The 22007-nt window shown below is 33.2% G+C and overlaps 1 protein-coding gene across 2 annotated transcripts; it reads left to right on the top strand.

Annotated features, from left to right (window-relative positions):
- The first annotated feature begins 5219 nt into the window (after positions 1-5219).
- On the top strand, positions 5220-18032 carry LOC134250796 (uncharacterized). 2 transcript variants are annotated; one of them, XM_062733138.1, is made up of 6 exons: positions 5220-5239; positions 5499-5600; positions 13018-14080; positions 14634-14769; positions 16779-16967; positions 17287-18032. In XM_062733138.1, exons 2-6 carry the CDS (start codon positions 5575-5577, stop codon positions 17955-17957), a joined length of 2085 nt encoding a protein of 694 aa, XP_062589122.1. In that variant the 5' UTR covers positions 5220-5239; positions 5499-5574; the 3' UTR covers positions 17958-18032. The 2 variants fall into 2 exon arrangements, with proteins under 2 accessions (XP_062589122.1, XP_062589123.1); XM_062733139.1 differs by lacking the exon at positions 16779-16967 and having other exon boundaries at positions 5226-5239.
- The last annotated feature ends 3975 nt before the right edge of the window (positions 18033-22007 follow it).

Here is a 22007-nt window from a genome sequence, read left to right on the forward strand (position 1 = left end):
ACTTACATGTACCTACCCACCGAAATTGTGTTTGTTCATCCTGATTCAGGAACGGGCAATGGAAAATGTTTTTCTTTTTCACATTTTATTTACTTTCCTGACACGTCTTTGACGTTTTCTTGTTTTCGTTGATTTCCAGCCAGTGCCTTTTTTGCATGTAATTCTGAAAGGTCCTTGATGTTCCCTTCTCCTGCTTTTCTAGTTTGAATAACTAGCTCATCCATTTAATTTTTGTCACTGACAGCTTTGGTACTGTATTTGTTCTATTATTTACCGCTGCATATTCCTAAAGTGCCTTTGCATTTTGAGCTGTTGTTCTACTAGAATTGAATATTGCTTTCTGATTTTACTGATAATTTACCTTACTGGGTGTATCATTCGTAACATAATATTTGAAAGTGTATTTCTTTACCCCAAGTATTTCCTGACAGCTTGTAGTGAAGGTTTCTTTTATGCAATTCAGAAAGCATGTATATTCCACTTTATTACACACTTAGTAATAAATACAGGTTTTTTGCATATGCGATATGGCTGACGTCACAGTAGCCGTATCAACCCTGCAGGGCTGATATGGATTTGCGGGGCTGATATCCGTATCAGCCCTGCAAATCCATATCAGCCCTGCAGGGCTGATACGGCTATTGTGACGTCAATATCAAACCCTTAGTAAATTAAACCACAAAACAGTACTTGTGATCATACACAATTTTTGGTGCGTTCATATTCTCTTAATTTTAACCTTTTGAAAATAAGGTTAATCTTAATTTACAAATACATGTAATACTAGAGAATATTTTCAAATGACGGATCAAGTGCATTGAAATAGAAGTAGAAACAAACCCAAATCTTATGAGACATTAGACTATGTACATGTATGTAAGAAGTTCGTGCATGATTATTTACTTACTTTCTTCTCAACTGAATGTGTTCTGTATTTTATTACTAAGTATGTAATAAATATAATAAAACATACCCTTTTCCACATCACATCCTGTATCAGCCCTCGACCAATATCAGCCCTCGGGCCTTCGGCCCTCTGGCTGATATTGGTGTCTCGGGCTGATACAGGATGTGATATGGAAAAGGGTATGTATTATTCTCTATGTTCACCTATTTCCAGTAGAGTTGGATATTTAGTTTTACTCTGGCCTAATGCACCTGCAGTATTAAAGTATCTTTGTGGACTCTGGAATTGTATCATAGCTTCCGTGATTTTAATTTTTTTTTTGAGATTCATTTTGATGTTTGCTTTTGGTAGTGATTGTCTGAAGTTCTATTTGCTGATTGTTTTACACTAGTACGTTATGGAGATCCTCAAAACCTTTTATCAATACAGTAATATTGTAATAATTATTTTATAATACAGTACATGTATAGTCTATGTGCATCTGGTGACGTCCTTGTGACTTTGTGAATGCCTTTGTGTCCCTCCTCAACATAAATGTACAATAAAAATGATGAACCAATTTTTTTAAATGCCTTAAGTTTTTTCCTCGTAAAGCTTCTTGAAATGACATAGCAATAAACTTAACTTTTCCTGCAAAACCCCCCAAAAAAATTTTAATTGAAAAATTCTACAGTATTTGGAATGAACTAATTTTAATCTGCGTATATAATACCATTCAAAACTTCATTTCAGTGCAAACTGCACTCTGTTAATTCAGTATCATTATTTATTTTCTCTTTTAGCAGAGCAGGGAATGATAATTTGGAGTTACTAAAATACAGAGTATTTTTTTTTATTTCATTAGCATTTCTAGAGGGCCTTTGTTTTTTTGTTTTTTTTTTTTTTTTTTTTTTTTGAATTTTTGGGGTAAAATTACGCAAATAAATTTTAGAAATACGTAAATAAATTTTAGAAATACATAAAATAATTTTATAAATCAATAAAATATAATGTTATTTATTATACTTTTAAAAGCTCATCTAGCAGTGTTTAACATTTAGGCCTAATTTAACAGAATTTACAATCAAATCTTCCGCCGAAATAACTACGATGAAAATCGATCAATACACCGCGAGGCATAATGGGAAAATACAAAAGTAAACAAAGTATGGCGGCGGCAGAAGTTTCAGTAAGACACTTGTGTTCGAAGACCATAAAAACATCGATCACACGAATTATAAGATAATCCTACATTACAGCGCAACTTAATCATTATGTACAATTAAGACAACAACAAACGTTTAACTGAATAACAAGACGATGTCTGACATTCAACACATCTCTACAGAAGAAAAATGGCATCTACGCTACATTTTAAGCAAACACTTTATCGATCGATATAACTCTCGCTGTACATTCCAAAATTATGTACAAGAACTTATGGATGATTTGAAAGTGTGCATAAAAAGTGCTTTAGAAATATACCAAGAGGAAAATGAGTTATTCAAGAAAAATAGGGGGATCGTTACAATATATTAATTTTTTTCTAGAAAAATGATTTGTTTGAATATGAATTCAAAGAATTAACCATTTTCCTAAACCTGTGGCATGATATTATTTCTCCTCAAGATAGAAAAAATGTATCATCGCTCCTTAGTTTGATTTCAAATTTCATTTCAGTTCAGGACGGATTTACCTCTAATCTGTTGTTTTGTATTTATCGCAGATTAGATATGACTGTTTTATTTTAAGAACAATCTCAGGTTTAAGGTCACACGAATAAGGAAGACATTTATTTGCTATAAATACATAATTCTATTTCAAAGCATGAAATGTTTTTCTTTTCTTTTATTTTTTTCAGATAAAAAACTATCAGAATATTTTTTAAAAAAAAACGGGGGGGGGATAGAAACGAATTTCAGTATCAGAATTTCCTCTTTATTTTTTGTTTGGAACATTATATTCATTTGATTTTTTTTTCTAAAACATAAGTATTTTTAAAAAGTTATTAAATCAGCCGTTCGGCAAGAATATAATTCCCGCAAGAATAATTAAACATCTCAATTTATCTACTAATATTTTATTCTGAGTTGTACAAGTAAAATACGAGAAGGAAAAAATACGTTCTTTAAAATAATGTCTCTAGCATCTAAAAACAAATAAAAAGATATTAAGGCAAATATACCTCAAATAATTTATATAGTCGTAGAAAAGAATTCTTCATTAATATATATTATTTGAAAAGCAAGGTATACTTGACAGAATTGTCTTTCTTTGTCTGTATTTTAATGTGACTTAAAATAAACAGTGTTGCCATAATAAAAAGCCATATTGTATATTCCTAAGTAAATCAACCCATTTTACTTCATCATTTCCGTTGGGTCTTCTAATCTACCTACGACAGTGTCTTTTTAAGAATCGTTATTTTAATTCTAATTTGAAAGAATTGGTTTTATTTATATATTGGATATCCAAGTTTTATCAAATGCATATCCCTTGGATATGACTCGATGGATTTTTTTATATTCCAAAATTGTGACGTCAGAATTAATTGGTTTACGTTGGATTGATGGAGTAAAATAAGGTTTAGTACTATATAAAACAGACTAAATATTTATAATGAATAGTGATAGCGATAAAATGAATTGTAGTTGGATATGATTTTTATCCAACTCATTGTGTGTCAAAAACACACAACTCGTTTGATATTAATCATTCGACCTACATATCATTCGAGAACCTATATATACTCATGGTTCTTTTTTTAAGGGTCGAGCAGGCACGTAGCAACAGGGGTTGCCAGGGGGGGGGCAGCCCCCCCCCCCCCCGTTTTTTTGCCAACAATACTTTTTCTATTGAAAATGTTCGCCGAAAGACTGGTTCCCCCCCCCCAACTTTATACTTAAGTGTAATAATATGAAGGAAATATAGTATTGTAAGCTTAAAAAAATAGATATTGAAAAAGTTTGCCTCCCCCCCCCCCCCCCCCCCCCCCCACGAAATAGGATTTTCGACTTTGGCTTTTTTTGGCTTGATACGTGCCTGTTTAGGAACGTTTTTCAACTCGAAATAATATAGATTAATAGAGATATATTCCTTGCAATAACTATTTTATTCAGTTTTTAAAAATCTTTGATATTCCCAACAGAAACTTACAATAGTTGCACAGGTTAGTGCAGTAATCAAACAAACACAAACACATGAAGCTGCAATAAAACGTAAACAAAGGTACTGCAAGATAGCCAGCACGAACACGCGGGTCAGTATTCCACGCTGATACCCTTGCCAATAAAGCAGTCAAGTGTTTACCAAATGCGAGAAGTAAACCCTAGTGCTGATGTTATAGGTAGTAATACATGTATCGAAAAACCTATTTATGAGTCGTGTTCAGCTTTAAGAGACGTTAATTGCTAAATGAGAACTTGAAAAAAAGATTTTATCTCTGATCTTAAATCTTCAACTTTCCCTTTTTATGCAGTAATATTCAATAATCATCTGCCCCGTGGGGATCCGGGTTAGAATAGGTCCTCAGTACCCACTTGCTTGTCGTAAAAGGCGACTAAATGGGGCGGTACTTCGGATGAGACCGTATAAACCGAGGCCCCGTGTCACAGCAGGTGTGGCACGATAAAGATCCCTCCCTGCTTATAGGCCGTAAGTGCCGAGCATAGGCCTAAATTTGCAGCCCTTTACCGGCAATGGTGACGTCTCCATATCAGTGAAATATTCTAGAGAGGGACGTTAAACAGTATACAATCAATCAATCAATCAATAATCCTCTAAATATGGCGTTATGTCTCCTTTCTAAATTCTTTTAAAAGTATATCTTAATTATAAATTTTAACCCAATATAACAAATAAGTTACTGTAATAGAATTGAAACTTTCTTGTTAAAAATCAGCGTTTTGTATATTCTATGGAAATATATTGATTGCAAATACATCTTATCCATTGTTCCTTTTCTTACTGAGATGTTTCCCGCCAATTATTCGGGCGTTGTTTTTTTAAAACATCCATCCAAAGAATTACTTCTTTTACTTTTTACTTAATACATGATGTGAACCGTCAATGGGAGATACGTTCCTCTACGAGATTTTATCCCCAGGATTTCCAGGATACCGCTTGTTTGTCTTTTTTTAACTTGATTTCATAAATTTCATCACAGCTATTATTTTTCAATTTCATGTGACGATGACTGTTGTAACATTTTCAAATATAAGTGAAGAGTTGTAAGGATGCTTTTCCGCTTATTTTCCTTGGCTTCCTTTCTCTGTTTTAAAATTGAATAAGTAGATAAAATAGATTATGATTGTATACAGTGTATCTGAAACGTCAGATGTAGGAAATCAAGAGGTAAATGAAGTTCAGTTTATTAATTTTCGTAATTAAACAGCATATAGTATTCAAATGTACACTGAAAGACAAAAAAACTGGTTTCAAATTTACTTGTAAAAAGCACAAAATTTGAAAAATTAAGTGAAATTAAATTTTAAAATATCTAAAGAGTGTTTTCTAAAGTATACACCTATAAAAAGTAAACATGTGTTTAGAGACAATACCCAAAAGTATGATGGTATACTTATATAGAAAAAAAAATCATGTAAGATTTTAGATCATTCGAAAACTTGCATCTCCAGAGAAGGATTGTTTACGCTTAATCCCCTTCCTGGTGTTTAGCTGCATTAGATATGGCGACAGGCGGTCAGGATTCTTGGTAAGAAATTAACAATTGCTAGTTTTCAGTTTTGAATTTCAATTCACAAATTCTACCGCGTCTAAATGTTCCGACGTTTACTTTGCTGCTTTGAAATAATCTGTTTTTCTCATATTGACCTCCAATGTTGGACATTAAATGAGTTAAACTGGACTACAGTACTAACTCTAACAATAATTTACCATAGTTCATTTTTTAATGAAATATATGGAGATAACAAACAGTATTCATGCTCAAAACAGGAGCACAGCAAACACGATGTCATGCAGGAGTGAGCATCTCATACCATCAGGTAACATCCGCCATGTGCTCCTCGCCATGATCGGAAAATAACTGTAAAATCTGACTTCAATTGAGATTGTATAATCGTCTAACAATTATTATGAAAAACGTCAGTCAGCGTTTGACTTTATGATGAATTGTATTTGCTGACAACGTCAATGTATCGACTGTAGAACTTACGAAATGATATGATTCACGTCCATCTAAGGAGAATTATTTCCTATGTTAATTAAATCTTCCGTCTTACAAAAGTTACTACAAAGGTACCAATAAAAATATAGACAAAGGATGAGAACCCCAAAAAGAGGTAGAGCCATGACATATCCATACATGCAAGAAATATACATAACTGTAAATGGCATACAAAAATTATTAGAAAAATTAGATCCTAGTAAAGCGACAGGACCAGACGAAATACCAGCTCGCATCCTTAAACAATATGCATTTAAAGAAGAAGGTATGATTTTAGCTTTATTCCGCCCTAAAAATGTAATGACATCAAAAAGTTTTGAAACTGGCTTAAATATTAGTTAAATAAATGACTCTGATAAATCAGGAAAGAATGTGGCATTAAGGTTTACCATTCTGCAAATATGACGTCATTAATGTGAAGCATTTCTCTATTTTCAACAGAAAAAGCCTCAAAATGGCACATTTCAAGGGTGATTTTCCTTTAGAAAACAGTGTCCACGGCCGTCGCTCACTTTAATTTTTTGATATCTTGTGCAAAATTTAATAACAAATCACATATCTCAAGATCTTTGTGGGCGATGCCTGTGGACAATGTTATCTGAAAGAAAATTCCATTGAAAATTAGTGTCTTCTGCAACTTTTTAAGAAAATACGGGAAAATGCACATCTTTATGACGTCATAATTAACATTTAAAAACACATGTGAGATAAATGACTTGTATGATTTTTCTGCATTGAATTTCAATTATTTAAAAAGCATGAGTTTTCAACTTTTACACCAGTTTCATTTTTTAGAAAATCACAGGGCAAAATTTGTATGGAAACCATACCTTCTTCTTTGCTCCACATCTTTCACATATTTTTAACATTTCACTCGCACAAGGGGAGGTACCTGCAGACTGGCGTCAAACTAATGTCATTCCTATATTCAAAAAGGGGGGAAATATTTGGCTAGTAATTACAGACCTGTTTCATTAACATGCATTTGTTGTAAAATTCTAGAGCGTATAGTTGTCAGCAACGTTTTGAACCATTTAGACAAATATGATAGATATCTTAGTAGATTGCCAACATGGATTTAGAGCTAAGAGAAGTTGCGAAACTCAGCTACTTACTCTTAGCCATGAATTATTGGAAAATTTACATTCAAACATTCAAACTGATCTGATCATTTTGGACTTCTCAAAGGCATTTGATAAGGTACCTCACCAGAAGTTGCTGAGGAAGTTGGATAATTATGGGATACGCGGTAACACCTGGAGACGGGTCTCTGCTTTTCTCAGCAACAGAGTACAACAGGTTGTCCTTGATGGTGAGGTATCCAGTCCAGTGTCTGTGGTCAGTGGGGTTCCTAAAGGGTCAGTCTTTGGGCCCCTTCTATTTTTAATTTTTATATATAAATGACCTACCATCATCTGTTACATCTAATACAAGGCTCTTTGCCGATGACTGCTTTATCGACCCATTCATAATCAAAATGACTGTGTAATCCTCCAAAAAGATCTTGATTCCTTAGCTAACTGGGAATATGTCAGGGGAATGCAATTTCATCCTCAAAAATGCAATTCGCTCAGTATCACCAGATCTAGATCTCGCACACCAGTAAAATATAATTATAACTTAAAGGACACACATTAGAATCTATAAAGAAAATATATTTAGGGGTAACATTATCCTACAACATAACCTGAGAACCGCATATCAATAATATAACTTCTAAGGTGAATAAGATATTGGGTTTTTTAAAAAGAAATTCGCAGATAAAAAAAGAAGAAACAGGGGGTCCGTTTGCGCAGGGCCAGCGTATAATCATCATGTTTGATGGAATGCTGTAGTATGTAGATGTAGATGTAGATATCAAAAACAGCCATACCACCAAAATAGATATTTATGATTTTTATGATTTGGAAATTATAAAACGTTTCATTTTTAGAATTGTTACTAGTTCTCTTATCCTTTCCCAAAAATAAATCGAAATAAGCCTTACTTGAGAAAGAACCTTACTAGGAGTTTTAAAGTTTTTAAGGTATTTTTTGAATTCCTATTCAAAAATGATTTTTAAAAGTTAGAATTCATATTAAATAATGGCTATACGTAAGAACTAAATAATGATCAGCATGAACAACAACGGTATTTTTTCATTATACCCCCGCTTGAAAAGCGGGAAGGTATACAGTAATCGGTATGTCCGTCCGTCCGTCCGTCTATTACGCTTTGGGATACCCATCTTTTATCCGCAACTCCTCTCATACCACGGAAGTGAAATTTAATGAAACTTTCACAGAACCTTTATTACATATTGCCATTGTACACCTCCTACTGTAAACGTATTACATTTGGCGGTGTATTCTTTTTAGCGCTTTTGGCGGAAAGATACTTCCGCTAATTCAAGTACATTGCTAAATGTCTTAAACAATGATACATAAATAAGAATATCAAGAAATGCGCTAAATCAAATCAACGCTAACTTGTTTAAAAACCAATTTCCGCTAAATATCGTACACGCTAAATATAATACATTTACAGTATTTTACTTTTTGATCTGACATATATTTTGGATTTTCCAGAGCAAAACATGGACACTGCCATATTATTCATATGGGAGGCGGGGGGTATCATTTAGTGAGCTTATTTCTCACAGTACCTCTAGTTTATATTATGTTAATTTGAAAGAGGTTCTTTGTAACATCTTTCTGTAAAAACAGGGAAAGGAATGATTCGGCATATTTTAATGTTTACTCTTTGTAAGAATGGGAAAAAATGCACCAGATAAATGTTACAATTACGCTTTAAAAGACTGAGGGACAATATGAAACCCAACTACATGTATCCATCTGTATTCGACAGTTATAAGTGGAAAGATATAGATAGATTACATGATCAGTATTTACTGGTGACTTCTGTCACCAAAGCAGATTACAACATTAATTAAGGAAGGATGTGGTGATAACGAATAGTCCATAAAACAATACAAGATAGGAGCAGAGCAAACACGGATCTCCGAAACATTAGAGGTGGGATCAGGTGCCATGAAAGAGTGAGCATCCCTGCTGACCAGTCACAACCGCTGTGTGCTCAATGTCATGATCTGGAAATGATGGGAAAATCCATCGTCAATTCAGTGTATAAATAATGGACTAACAATTAGATGAAAAACGTCAGTAAGCACTTGACTCAATGATAAATTGTATTAGCTGACAAGGTCATTGTATCGACCATAGAACTTACGAAATGATGACTTTAAACGAGACTAGTGTTATTCCTGTTTCATCAACTTGTTTGTCAATAATTTACCTCGTTTTAGAAGTTCTTCATACGTAGAGCATGCTCGAATCAACTCTGTATGCGGGTGATGAAGTACGTTGCTGCATAAGTAAGGGAAGTTGACGATAGAAAAGTCATCACGTTTATCGTATAGCTTGGATGTTAGAATACCATTAACGTTTGTATGAAGTTAAATATCCAAGTATGAAACAGATATATCAGACTCTGTGGTATCTTTTATCTCAAGGTCACCAGGATATATCGTATCGACGTAGGAATGGAAATAACCATTGTAAATTGACAATAGGTCGTTGATGTATCTAAATGTCGAGATAAAGGCCACAGCAAGTGTTTTCTTCTTTCCACGCATAAGATTGTGCACAAATTCTGCTTCATATGAATATAAAAATAAGTGTGCTAATAACGGAGCGCAATTTGTATCCATGGGAATTCCAATAGATTGTTGGAATACCTGGTCTCCAAAAACCCACATAGATATTGTCAATCAGAAACTCAAGCATCTTCTTGACGTCACCGTATGCCGGTGAAGGGCTTTAAATCTTGACCTTTACTCGGCACTCAAGGCCATTTAGCAGTGAGGGATCTTTTTTGTGCCAACGCCCGCCGCTGACACGGAACCCCGGTTTTTAAGGTCCGAAGGACCCGCAACTTTCACCTCAAAGTGCTGAGCGCATGGCGAAGGAACAGTTGCTTCCCATTTTTATCGACTTAGGTCAGTCGATACCTTCCGATCACGGAGCGAGTGCTCTACCGACTGAGCTACCGTGAACGGTAATTGTATTTTAGAAGAACTTGGATTTAATTCTACAAGTGACAATCCAACTTTTGCACATAGTTTCCTTTCTTAGGAAGACATTCTTCAAAACCATATGTCAGTTTTGAAATTTTTTAGGATCCCAAAGAATCAAAATGAATTTGAAATACGTATACCATATGTTTATTGGATTTCAAAATGTCAAAAGAATCCTTACAAAAAAGATCTATTCACAAAAGGTTCTAGTAAATGTTCAACCAAGCCTCTTTCTTTACTCCTTACTAAGATATTAACAGTAGTAAAGGAGAGACTTCAAGAGTTTTGTGCAATAAATTATTTCAGAAGTGGTGTAAATCAGATGAGGATACACATGTGGACAATTTGAAATCTCAAGATTTTACTTAAATCAAAAGCTTACAAACATACACTGTACGACTTTATAACTTTATACATAATCATTCCCCAGGAGGAATTTAAGTTTAGGCTTTTTGATATCAATGACAGCTGCTTTTTCAATTATTTTTTTTTAAATAACGAGGGCGCTTTTGATCGGCAATCTTCAGGAATCTTGGCGTACATGTATTTGAAAAGTGAACATTTTATCGAAATGTCATATGAAATTTTATGAAAAAAAATTTTTATTTATCGGGTTTCTGTGCAACAGGAACGGAAAATATTTTCCCGAAATTGAGCTTTGATTAGCTAAAAAATAAGATTGGCCAGATCAGACAATTGGTACAAAATGGTAAATTCTTAAACACTTTTTTCTAAAATTTTTCTATCTCTGGGTCTTCTCTCCATGATTTTGAAACATTATTTGTGTGTATTTTATTTCAAAGAAACGAATACACATTTTTAAAAAATGGAGAGAAGACCAGGAGACCACGAAAAATGAACTTTTTCCCAAAAAATCCAAATGTGTGAATGTTGTGCTTCTTTGTCCTTTTTAAATCAACTGTATATGTATAGCGGTGATAGCTCAGTAAGTAGGACTACCTGTTGAATGTGCTCGAAGCGAAAAGTTTTTGGTTCGAGCCTGGCATGGGGCGTTAATTTCTTTTTCATGCTAACAACCATTTATTTTGTCAGTTTCGTTTTATGTACTGATGTATTAAAATTTTGAATTAGATAAATTTTGGTTCAATTTGATTCTCGAGCGAAATCAATTCCAATCTTCTATTCCATATTGTACATGTACACGTATCATGCATCTATGCATTAAAATTTTAGGTGTTTATTTTTTGTGAAACATTACTATGTTATAGTACCGCCAAGGAAAAAACGGACAAAAATGTTACACTCTCACAAGGTCTTTTAAACTAAATGAAAAAAAAACTCTATGGACGTGTTTGTAAAATCTGACCAGCTATGTTCAGCCAACCAAATCATGGACATTTAAACCATAAATGTTCCGTACAAATGATTCCTGCAGATCACACGCCAAATGCGCCTATCTTTTTTACTTACCTTGTCATTGGTCATTTGCAACATTATTTTGTTAAAGAACCTTCTGATTATGCACACAAGTACTCTGAATTTGACATAAAAAATATGCTGGAATTTCTGATTGAAAATATCCATGTGCTTTTGGAGACCAGATCTCCCAACAATCTTTTGGAATTCCCATGGATATCAATGGCGCCCAATTATTGGCAGAACTATTTTTATATTCATATGAATTGTATAAATAGGAATATGTTCACTTTGAAAATATGAGTTGAAATAATTTGTTAAAAACAGAAAAGAAAGAGGGAATGACAGTAACAGTAATAAGTTTCTGTAAAGTAGAAAATAAATGGCCTTCACCTCGAGTTCGAGAGAGAGAGAGAGAGACATTTAGAAAAAAAACCGATATATCGACAACGTAGTGTCAATTAACAATGGTAATTTCGATTATCTTTTCTTGTCTGCGATAATAACAGGCTAAGTGAACATGTCAAAACAAAAGAGTTACAAAAGGTAAACTGAAAACATTTCATATATCGTACCAGTGAGACCGTGTGGTATTTGTTTCCAAACATTCCGAACAATTCATAACATAATTATAATTCTAATACGAAATCTAATCTAACATAACTTAAACCGATAGGCAAGGACGTCAACTTTAATATATAATTAATTAAAACACTAACTGAATAACTTTTAGCAATATATCTATATATCAAAAACCATTGAGCTTGAGATAAAAAAAAATTTTTAACAGGGTCCGACACATCTGTTTCATATTTGGATATTTTAGCTTTATGTTACGAGCCCCAAAAAAGACGTTAATGGTAATATTTTTAACAAGTAAGCTATATGATAAACGCGATGACTTCTTATGTCTGAACGATATATCCCAGCGAGCTTGAGCAGGGTCCGACACATCTGTTTCTAATGTATTAATATACCCTCTAATGTATTAATATATCATCACCTGCATACAAGGTTTATAAATGTCAGTCGATTTCATACTCAAGAGCATGCTCTACGTACGAACAATTTCTAAAACGAGATAAATTATCGACAAACAAGTTGATGAAACAAAAATATCAGCAGCTTTGTTTAAAGTAATCAATTCGTACGTTCTATGGTCGATACAATGACCTTGTCAGGAAATACAATTTCTCATTGATTCAAATGCTGACTGACATTTTTCATAATAATTGTTAGTCCAATATTATTCACTGAATTGACGACGGATTATTAAAAAAGCCCCCCTCCGTGTTTGCTCCTATCTTGTATTATTTTATGGACTTTTGATCTTGAATACTATTTGTTATCTCCGTACATTTCATTATAATTACTTTTATTTCAAAAATCAAACTTTCTGATAAGTCAAAATTGTGAAATAGGTAGTTGATAATCAAAAGCTGCTAAATGAAAATAATAACATTTAAAATCTAAATGACTAATTCTTTATAGCGTTTATGGAAGTGATGTGGAGAAGTACACAAAATGTCCATGTTGTTCGAAAAATTACATTGACCCTTGGTTTCTACAATGTGGTCATACAATGAACTTGAGATGTATTCGTAGGCAGCAACCAATTGTAAAATGCTCTGTTTGTGATGAAACCTTTCTTCAGGCTACAAGTAGGATTGCCATAAATCGGTTTGCTAAAGATATTTCTTTGAAGGTAGCATATAGGGAAATCACCAACCTTTTGCTCACTAATCCCGCATGTTCTTTAAGTGAACATACCGATAAAGATGCAGTAAGTTACTGTGAAAGATGCAGTATGAGGATGTGTCACAATTGCAATCAATTTCATAGCATGAATCCCTCAACTAAAAGACACAAAACATACGAAGTCAGTGAGATGATTGACAGGAAATGCCATGAGGAGGATATAAATGTTGATCCACAGTCACCTTGTGAATACCACGATCATGAAATCATTAAGAATTGGTGTTTAGACTGTAAAATTCCATCTTGTAATGAATGTTGTTCAGGACATCATTTAGAGTCACTTTCAAAACATGTAATAAGAGCCGAAAATGAAATTCGGATAATAAAAGAAAAACTCGAAAGAGGTTTAACAGCTATACAAATCGATTTGGAAGTGGTAAAACAAAATAAAAAAATAATAAAACAAGGAGGACACTTAAAAGGAGAAATTGCTTCCGAAATGGAGTGGTCCAAACAAAAATGCAAACTTGTCATTAAAATATATGACGTCTTATTACGGGAAGTGTCTCTGCTTCAAAAGAAGGGGAACGAATTTCACAAGTGTTACACTCTGCCATTTTTCTCATTCCAAACTAAAAGAATTCAAGAATCGACCAACAGTATTCCAAGTAGTAGTCGGAGTGCCAGCATCAGATCATCTGCATCAACCAACAGCGATTCTAGCTCGTCAGCCACTTATAGCATGTATATCAATTCGAGACTTTCTAGCTCAATGTATACTTCAGCCGATAGGACGAGAAACATGTATGAAAATATGAATGGAATGAGTGAGATGGACGCATTATATGGTAATGAGGTAGGAAAAAGTGGGGTGTAAATTTGATTTGATGCAAATTATGTTCAAAACAGTTAATATTACAACAAATTTAATAGATATTTTATGGTTAGCAAATATGTTTACGTCTATAATATACATAAAAAATCAATGAAAAGGTATCGGTCATCCTGAATACTACTGTAGATAACTAAATTTTCGCGATACCTTATTTTCGCGAGATAGTCATTGATTCTTGATTAGCGAGACAAAATTTTCGCGAATTACGGTTATTGCTCTATATAATCTTAAGGAATACTATTATACGCGAGAATGAAATTTTTCGCGAACACACTGTCCCGCGTAATTACGCGAAAATAAAGTTCTCGTGAATAAAAAGTGATTTACAGTATATTGTACTACACATACAAATAAAAGATCGAAGATGCTTTTAATATTAGAGTAAATGGAATAGTCCTGTTAATTCTTACTTTCATTGTTTAAAACAGTCATTTTTCAAAAATAGCATACCGCAACTAAAATGCTGAATACTAGTATGTACATAGATCTGATTTTGTGTATTTTAACATCGTAGGATCTCTACACTGACATCAGTCAAATCAAATCATCAAAAGTCAATGAGTCGTCTTTAACACGGAGTAGAAGTACACAGAACAGTGAAGACATTCAAGAAAGACTGAACTATTTTGACACGGAATCAAGAATTACAGGTAAGGAACTTCAAGGTATGTTTCATCTGTCCTTGTCAGCAAATGCAAACTATCATTGGGCGAATGCTATCTGGCGATTTTCGTACAAATTATCAGGTCATATTGTACACACTGAATTGTCCACCGATTTTTGTGTTTGCCCGATCATAAGGAGTACACACCAGGTGTGAACGGTCGATAAGGGATGCTTACTTTCTCATGGCACGTGATCCCATGCACCTCTAGTGATTTACATGTTCATGTTTGCTTTGCTCCAAATCAAATGAATGGACCTTTGGGCTTGATTACGGTTCGCTTTAATTTCATTTTCCATAATTTATATTATCCTGTGATTCCATAAAATTTGTTGAATAAAACATGTATCAGAGAATAACTTGAAATGATTATTTTCAAATACTTTGCAAGTTAATTAGACATAAGAACTCCTTTTCCTGAAAAAAATATATCATGAAAAGGATATCCTATATTCATATGCCAATTCCGAAAGTTGCAAAATAGCAAGTGGTAAATGCAGAAGAATAAAGCAATAGGAAATGAAGATAAATACATATGATTATATTTTCAGCTTTTTATTGAGAGAGATAACGTCGTTATATTTTCGAAATGAAAACTTTTCGGAACATTTGAAGAAAATTTTTGATGAATGTGAGTGATTTTTTTCATTATAAATTCACACACATATATATAAAAAACTTAATTTACTACATGAATAAAATATGGATAAAGCGTACAGTATTCAAGTTTAAAGCCTATACAAGTCGGGAGCAGGGCAAACACGGACCTCCTAAAACATCAGTGCTGGGATGAAGTGAGACCCCCTATCGACCTGTCACACCTGCCACGTGTTGATCCTGGGAAAAGGAAATATTCGTTGACTATTTCGTCCATAAACATTTCAGTCAGCATATGGCAAAATGATATGTTGTGTTTGCTGGCAAGGTCATTGTATCAACCATGGAACTTTCACAATGATGTGTTAGATTCAAACAAAAGGAATATCATTATTAGTGAGATTCTTTTTTATCATACAGTATGTTACTAACATTACCCGTGTATAATTTAATGAGTTTCAGTCTTAAAGGAAAGCATGTTTATTCTAATTACTGTTTAAAAACTTTCTGAAATGTCTTACAAAATATATTGATGCATAAAACAAACTCTTCTTTTCAAGAAATCTGGTTTTCTGTAAGATTTGAAAAAGTTTAAAACTTGCTCATGTACTTAAATATATTTAGTTCTTTACATGAGTACACTAAAACAGTAAATAATACGTTTCGATACTTATAGTTTACAAATCTAATAATATGTAATGATTAAAACTAGGCCATTGCGTGCTATAGTAGAATTGGCAAGTAAATACAGTGTTGCGTAAAAAATGCCATTTAATCAATAGGCTTGCAAACAGCAACGTTTCTTTTGAGGGTGAACTTGAACAATCGGAAAAAATATTATAATTAAAAAAATAACAATAGAAAAATGAAAACTGAGAACCGGCAAAAGAAAAAGAGTACTTTAAATAGATATTTATCAGGTGTGTTTGGATTACTGTACATCTTCACTACGACTGTGAATAATGTGTTCGACAATAACTATAAATATAATAAATTACAGCTCAACACACTTTTTAAACTCACATGGTTTTTTGCACAAATTAAAGTCACATTGTTACAACGCAAAATTGTATAACGTGACAACAATATTTATTTTAAAAGTAATTTATAACCTCATTTTGATCTTTTCCCATTACTTTAAACATAATTCACACAGAACAATTGGTAGGACTTTTATATGCTATCGGGTGATAGATTATGACAGTTTACAAATCATTTTTCATAATTCCTAGTCAAATGCATTCGTCTTTGTATCCGTGCATTTCACTGTTTTCAGCTACCGATTCGTTCAAATAATTCGTGATCTTGGAAAAAGAAAGATGATCTCAAAAAAAAAAAGAATCAGCAAATATATGTATATATTGACATTAAAGTTACAAATTCATTGTATGTCTTTAGGTATGGTTTATGTGAATGACATCATCATAGTTGCCAGTCATTCTGCAGGATTTTGTACTGGTTATGACATCCATGGTAAAATCTTATGGGATATAACAGAAAGATTGAATGGACCCTTTGATGTAGCAGCTTATACGTCAGACGACAGGAAAGAATACCTTTACATCACAGATCCTGGAAGACGTTATTGTATTGCATTTGTTTAGTTATGATAGCAAACAGACACATTCTATCAATTTTTTATTACATTTAGAAACTAAGCTAAAGTAAAAAAGTATATATATTCAAATTTAATTTTTTTTTTATCGAAAGAATGTTAACTATTGCATTTATATTCATTTTAAAAAAAATCTAGAATAAAATTGGGAAATTTACAAATGAAGTCTTCTAAATTTTGTGATATTTTCAATGTTTTAAATTATTTCTATTGCATAATTAATTGTTTTAGCAATTTTTGAGTACCATACATAATCAAACTTTCACAATGTATAATGCATTTTCCTTATAGTATCTTCAGACGCAACAATCCATGTCTTCAAATTGAGGAAAAATGATCGATACAGTTTTGAGAAAAGATTTACGAAAAATTGTGATAAACCGCAAGGAATTTGTGTAGCATCCTCAAAAGTTTATGTTTGTGAACCAAGGAAAAATGAAGTAATCGAATATACCATTCGCAGGAATGGGACAGGACAAGTTCTTAATAAATACGGAAAAGGTGTTGTGTTTCTTAAGCAACCCTCGTATGTTTCGGTGGAAACAGGTAGTTCCAAAATTAGACTTTTGATATCCGATAAAGAACTTGGCTTAAAAAGAGTTGTGCTCTCCGAGAGGGAAAGCAATACAAGTGGTTGGAAAAGTCCGAAGGGTGAATATTTCACTCCGTCCAAACCTTGTGTTTGTAAGAACAATGTTGTTGTAGGAAATTCAACAGGTCAAAAATTACATTTTGTAAATTTTCAGACTCGAATGTTGAGCCACAAAGAATATGAAATTGAAAATATTTTTCACAGTCCTGTTGCACTTGCGTTTGAAAGCAATCAGGGATACCTTATAATGGCGTGTAAAGATGGTCATGTTGTCATATATCGCACTGTGGATCAAGTGGAAATGTATGAAATAATTCCTGAAGTGAAAAACGATGATCCAGTCTATGTAAATCATTATTTTCCAATGTAATTAGAAACAAGCTTAATATAATGTTATCGTTATAAATTAATTTGAGCTGTTTCATAAACAATAGAATTAAAAAAAAACATATAGGGGCTAAATTTCATTGTTATTTCTTCTTTAATTTTACACAAGTTTGTTTTGCGAATGTTGGGAAGATATAGTTACGTTGTTGAATTTTACTGTATGAAAAATATGGAGATAACGAACAGTATTCAATATCAAAGTCCATAAAACAATACAAAATAGGAGCAGAGCAAACCGAAACATAAGAGGTGGGATCAGATGCCATGGAGGAGTGAGCATCCCCTGCTGACCGGTCACACCCGCCGTGTGCTCCTTGTCATGATCGGGAAAATCCGTCGTCAATTTAGTGTATAAATAATGGAGTAACAATTAGCATGAAAAACTTCAGTTAGCATTTGACTCAATGATAAATTGTATTTGCTGACAAGGTCATTGTGTCAACCATAGAACTTACGAAATGATGTGTCAGACTCTGTGGTATCTTTTATCTTAAGTTCACCAGGATATATCGTATCGACATAAGAATGGAAATTACCATTGTTAATTGGCAATACGTCGTCGGTATACCTACATGTCGAGATGAAGGCCACAGCAAGTGTTTTCTTCTTTTCACGCATCAGATTTTGCACAAATTCTGTTTCATATGAATACAAAAAAGGTCTGCTTATAACGGAGCGCAATTGGTACCCATGGGAATTCCAATAGGTTGTCTGAATACCTGGTCTCCAAAAACCACATAGATATTGTCAATCAGAAACTCAAGCATCTCTTGATGTCAACTTCAGAGTACTTGTGTGTGCAATCAGAATGTGTTTTAACAAAATAATTTTGCAAATGACCAATGACCAAATAAGTAAATTTACGAGTTCCATTTTTATTGAAAATGCAGCAAAAAGCCTGGACTTTAATTTATCGTGGGTAGTGGTTGTGTATATAGTTGAATAGTCGTAAGTTTTAATGCTGTTGATTTGGTTAAAATCTTGTGATTTCAAATTGCCCAAATGTTGTTTGGAATTTTTGATTATCCACATCTGACACACACCACTTCTTGAATATATTGTTGCACAGTCCTCTTGAATTTTTTTCTTCACTACTGTCAATATCTTAGTGAGGAGTAACGAAAGAGGCTTGGTTGAACATTTACTGGAACCCAAATGTATCTTTGTTTGTAAGGATTTTTATAAAGTTTCGGAATCCAATATATATAGGGTAGTTCAAATTCATTTTGGCTCTGTGGAATATTAAAAATATTAAAACTGACATATGATTTTGAAGAATTTCTTCCTTAGAAAGGGAAGTACGAGTACAGTCGTTTGGCCAGTTCCGGATTTTGGCCAGTTCCGAATAATTAGCAATTTAAGGACTGATAATTAATAAATTCAACGGTGTAAAAATAAATTGTTATCTATGGTAGGAAGGCTTATTCATGAGTGTTTGAATTATATGAAGTTTTGATTTTTTGCCGTCAGTTTGGTTTCGTTATCTTACTTGAAACAGTCGACATACTTTTACAATACAACAAATCTGAATCACTGCGACGCGTAAGTCTGCAGAAAAACCTCTGTAGATACATACATATTTCACATAAGACAACGTTCCAGGTATCAAAAGTAATTTTGATATGTACTCTAAAATATACTAAAAACTTGTCAAAAATAGATATTTAGAACACTGGAAGATATCGAAATATTTTCTTTCTCTTATTTTACCAGTTGCGAATACCCATTTTAAACACTATTATAAATTCACTCTTCGTTGTTTTTCTTCATTGTAAACGTGACTTATTATACCCTCGCTTGAAGAAAACGGAAGAAGGGGAATATAGTAATGAGATGTTTGTCCATCCATCCGTCTGTACATCCGTACGTACGCCTGTCTGTACGTCCGTTCGTCTGATACGCTCTGGGGTATCCATTTCTTATTCGCAACCCCTCTTCTGCCACTGAATGAAGTTTAATGAGGCTTCACAGAATTTAATGAGTCGTTCACAGAATCTTTGTTTAACAGTGACAAAGCGCACCTATCTTATTTTTGGATCTGGCACATAATTTGTGGTCCCTGAGAAAAACATAGATACTGCCATTCTTTGTAATAGTGAAAGGTATATCCATCTCTTATCCACAATTCCTCCTATACCACTGAATACTATTTAATGATATTTTAACCGATTCTTTATTACATTGTGACATTGTAACCTTGTATTTTACTTTTTGATCTGACGCTTATTTCGGATCTCCCAGAGCAAAACATGGATTATATCATAAATAATTATAAAGAAGGTGTGGGGTTTCATTAAAATGAGCTCAGTGCCCACAGTACCTCTAAGTTTCTCTTCAACCTTTAGAAATACAAATAATTTATTGGTAAGCAATTAATTTAACCTTTCTTGGGCATGCCAATGGATAACGTCTTCGACGTATATTTCTTAATTTAGGGTTGAATTGAATAAGAATCTCTAGGTTATCCGGAACTCGTCGGCTTATTCGTAACTAGTAAAATGGACACCTATGGTAACTTGCAAAATAATTTTTTTTAGGGAAGGCTGAAATTTTATGAAACAATATTTAATTCCACAAGTCATCGAACTACCTTGATAAAACAATTTGATTTTGAAATAATGCCTAGTATATTTATAGCACCGCCGAATCGATTTCTTATTCGGAACTGGCCAAAGAACTGTATAAGTGGGATTGTCACTTGTAGAATTAAATCCAACTTCTTCCGAAATACAATTTATATAATGAGCCTTATAAATGAAGACAATGCTGTTACCTGCTTTGTCGGCAGGGATCAAAGGTCCTCTTTATTAACTATATTTACGTCACCTGTAATAATATGTCCAGCAGGACTACAGTTATAGGGCAAAGAAGAACATGAACACGATGGAGTATTCTGTTTCAGATACTCAGTATCCAGGCCATGTAAATTTTTTTTGTAGATGAAAATTTTGGAAGCAATGGTCGATGTATATTTGTAGGAAATACAAGGTGTCTTTAACTTGAAATATGGTGGAATACAAGACTGGGCTCTTTTGTGATTAAGATTTTTACTTATATTAACCGCGTCAATTCCTTTATTGGAATATTAAAGTTTAGGGAAAAGACGGATTGATTTAGCTGCATTTTCTTCCGTATTGCAGGTTTATTGTACGACCGATACCTATGACTACGCTTACGTCTCTGTGTATGATTAAAAAGTCTCATTACATTTCATTATTACACTGTGGACTGGAAAGATTTTAAACACTATCGACATTGTCATTGAATAAAACATGTACTAGCAATAAATATCAAAATGACGATATTCAACACCTTATACGAAGGTTGTCCGCAAAAATAGAGGACAAGTGTGAAAACTTATCATCACTGTGTTTTAAAGTTTTCACTACTCTTTATTAAAAATGATAATTTTTCATCAATACACATTACAAATTTCAAATAGATCTATGCATAAATAAACAAATTATGAACTTTTATGATATGTTTTTCCTTATGGTGCACGGACGATAACCTTAATGTGTTTAAAACAGCGTCACATTTCCTGTTTTCTTAGAAAAGTTGAAGAAGGAAGATGGAATTTTATTGATGCGCATACTTGAGTTTCCCTTTATTCCTCCAATCGAGGACCCAATCTTGCATATACATAGGACCTTAAAAGGTTTATATGAAAGTTAAGGATAATATTCTCACTATCATTCAGCTAAATAGAAAATCTTATATTGATAATCTACACCAACAATAAATGTTTGTCAATATGTTTTTTTCTACATGGGGGACTCGATAAAAAAAAGGATTCAAGCAGAAAATGCCCATTTTACTTGTTTACTACAAGTCTGGTGATTTTTTTTTTCATTTTTCCATATTTTATTCTTTTGTATTTATTTAAAGACTGTTAGGGTGTTATGTCTAATACTGAATTGATCTCCAGTGCGCGTAACGTCATCAAACGTCACTATTTTTCGTGTGATGTGTTTACCATTTTCCAATTTCAAATACTCGGGAATCTGCCAAAAATTAAAGAAATGCCTTGAAA

The sequence above is a fragment of the Saccostrea cucullata genome, unplaced genomic scaffold, assembly GCF_032062105.1.
Source record: "Saccostrea cucullata isolate Sc308-1 unplaced genomic scaffold, CSIRO_AGI_Scuc_v1 ctg2859, whole genome shotgun sequence".
In the NCBI taxonomy this organism is placed as follows: domain Eukaryota; kingdom Metazoa; phylum Mollusca; class Bivalvia; order Ostreida; family Ostreidae; genus Saccostrea; species Saccostrea cuccullata.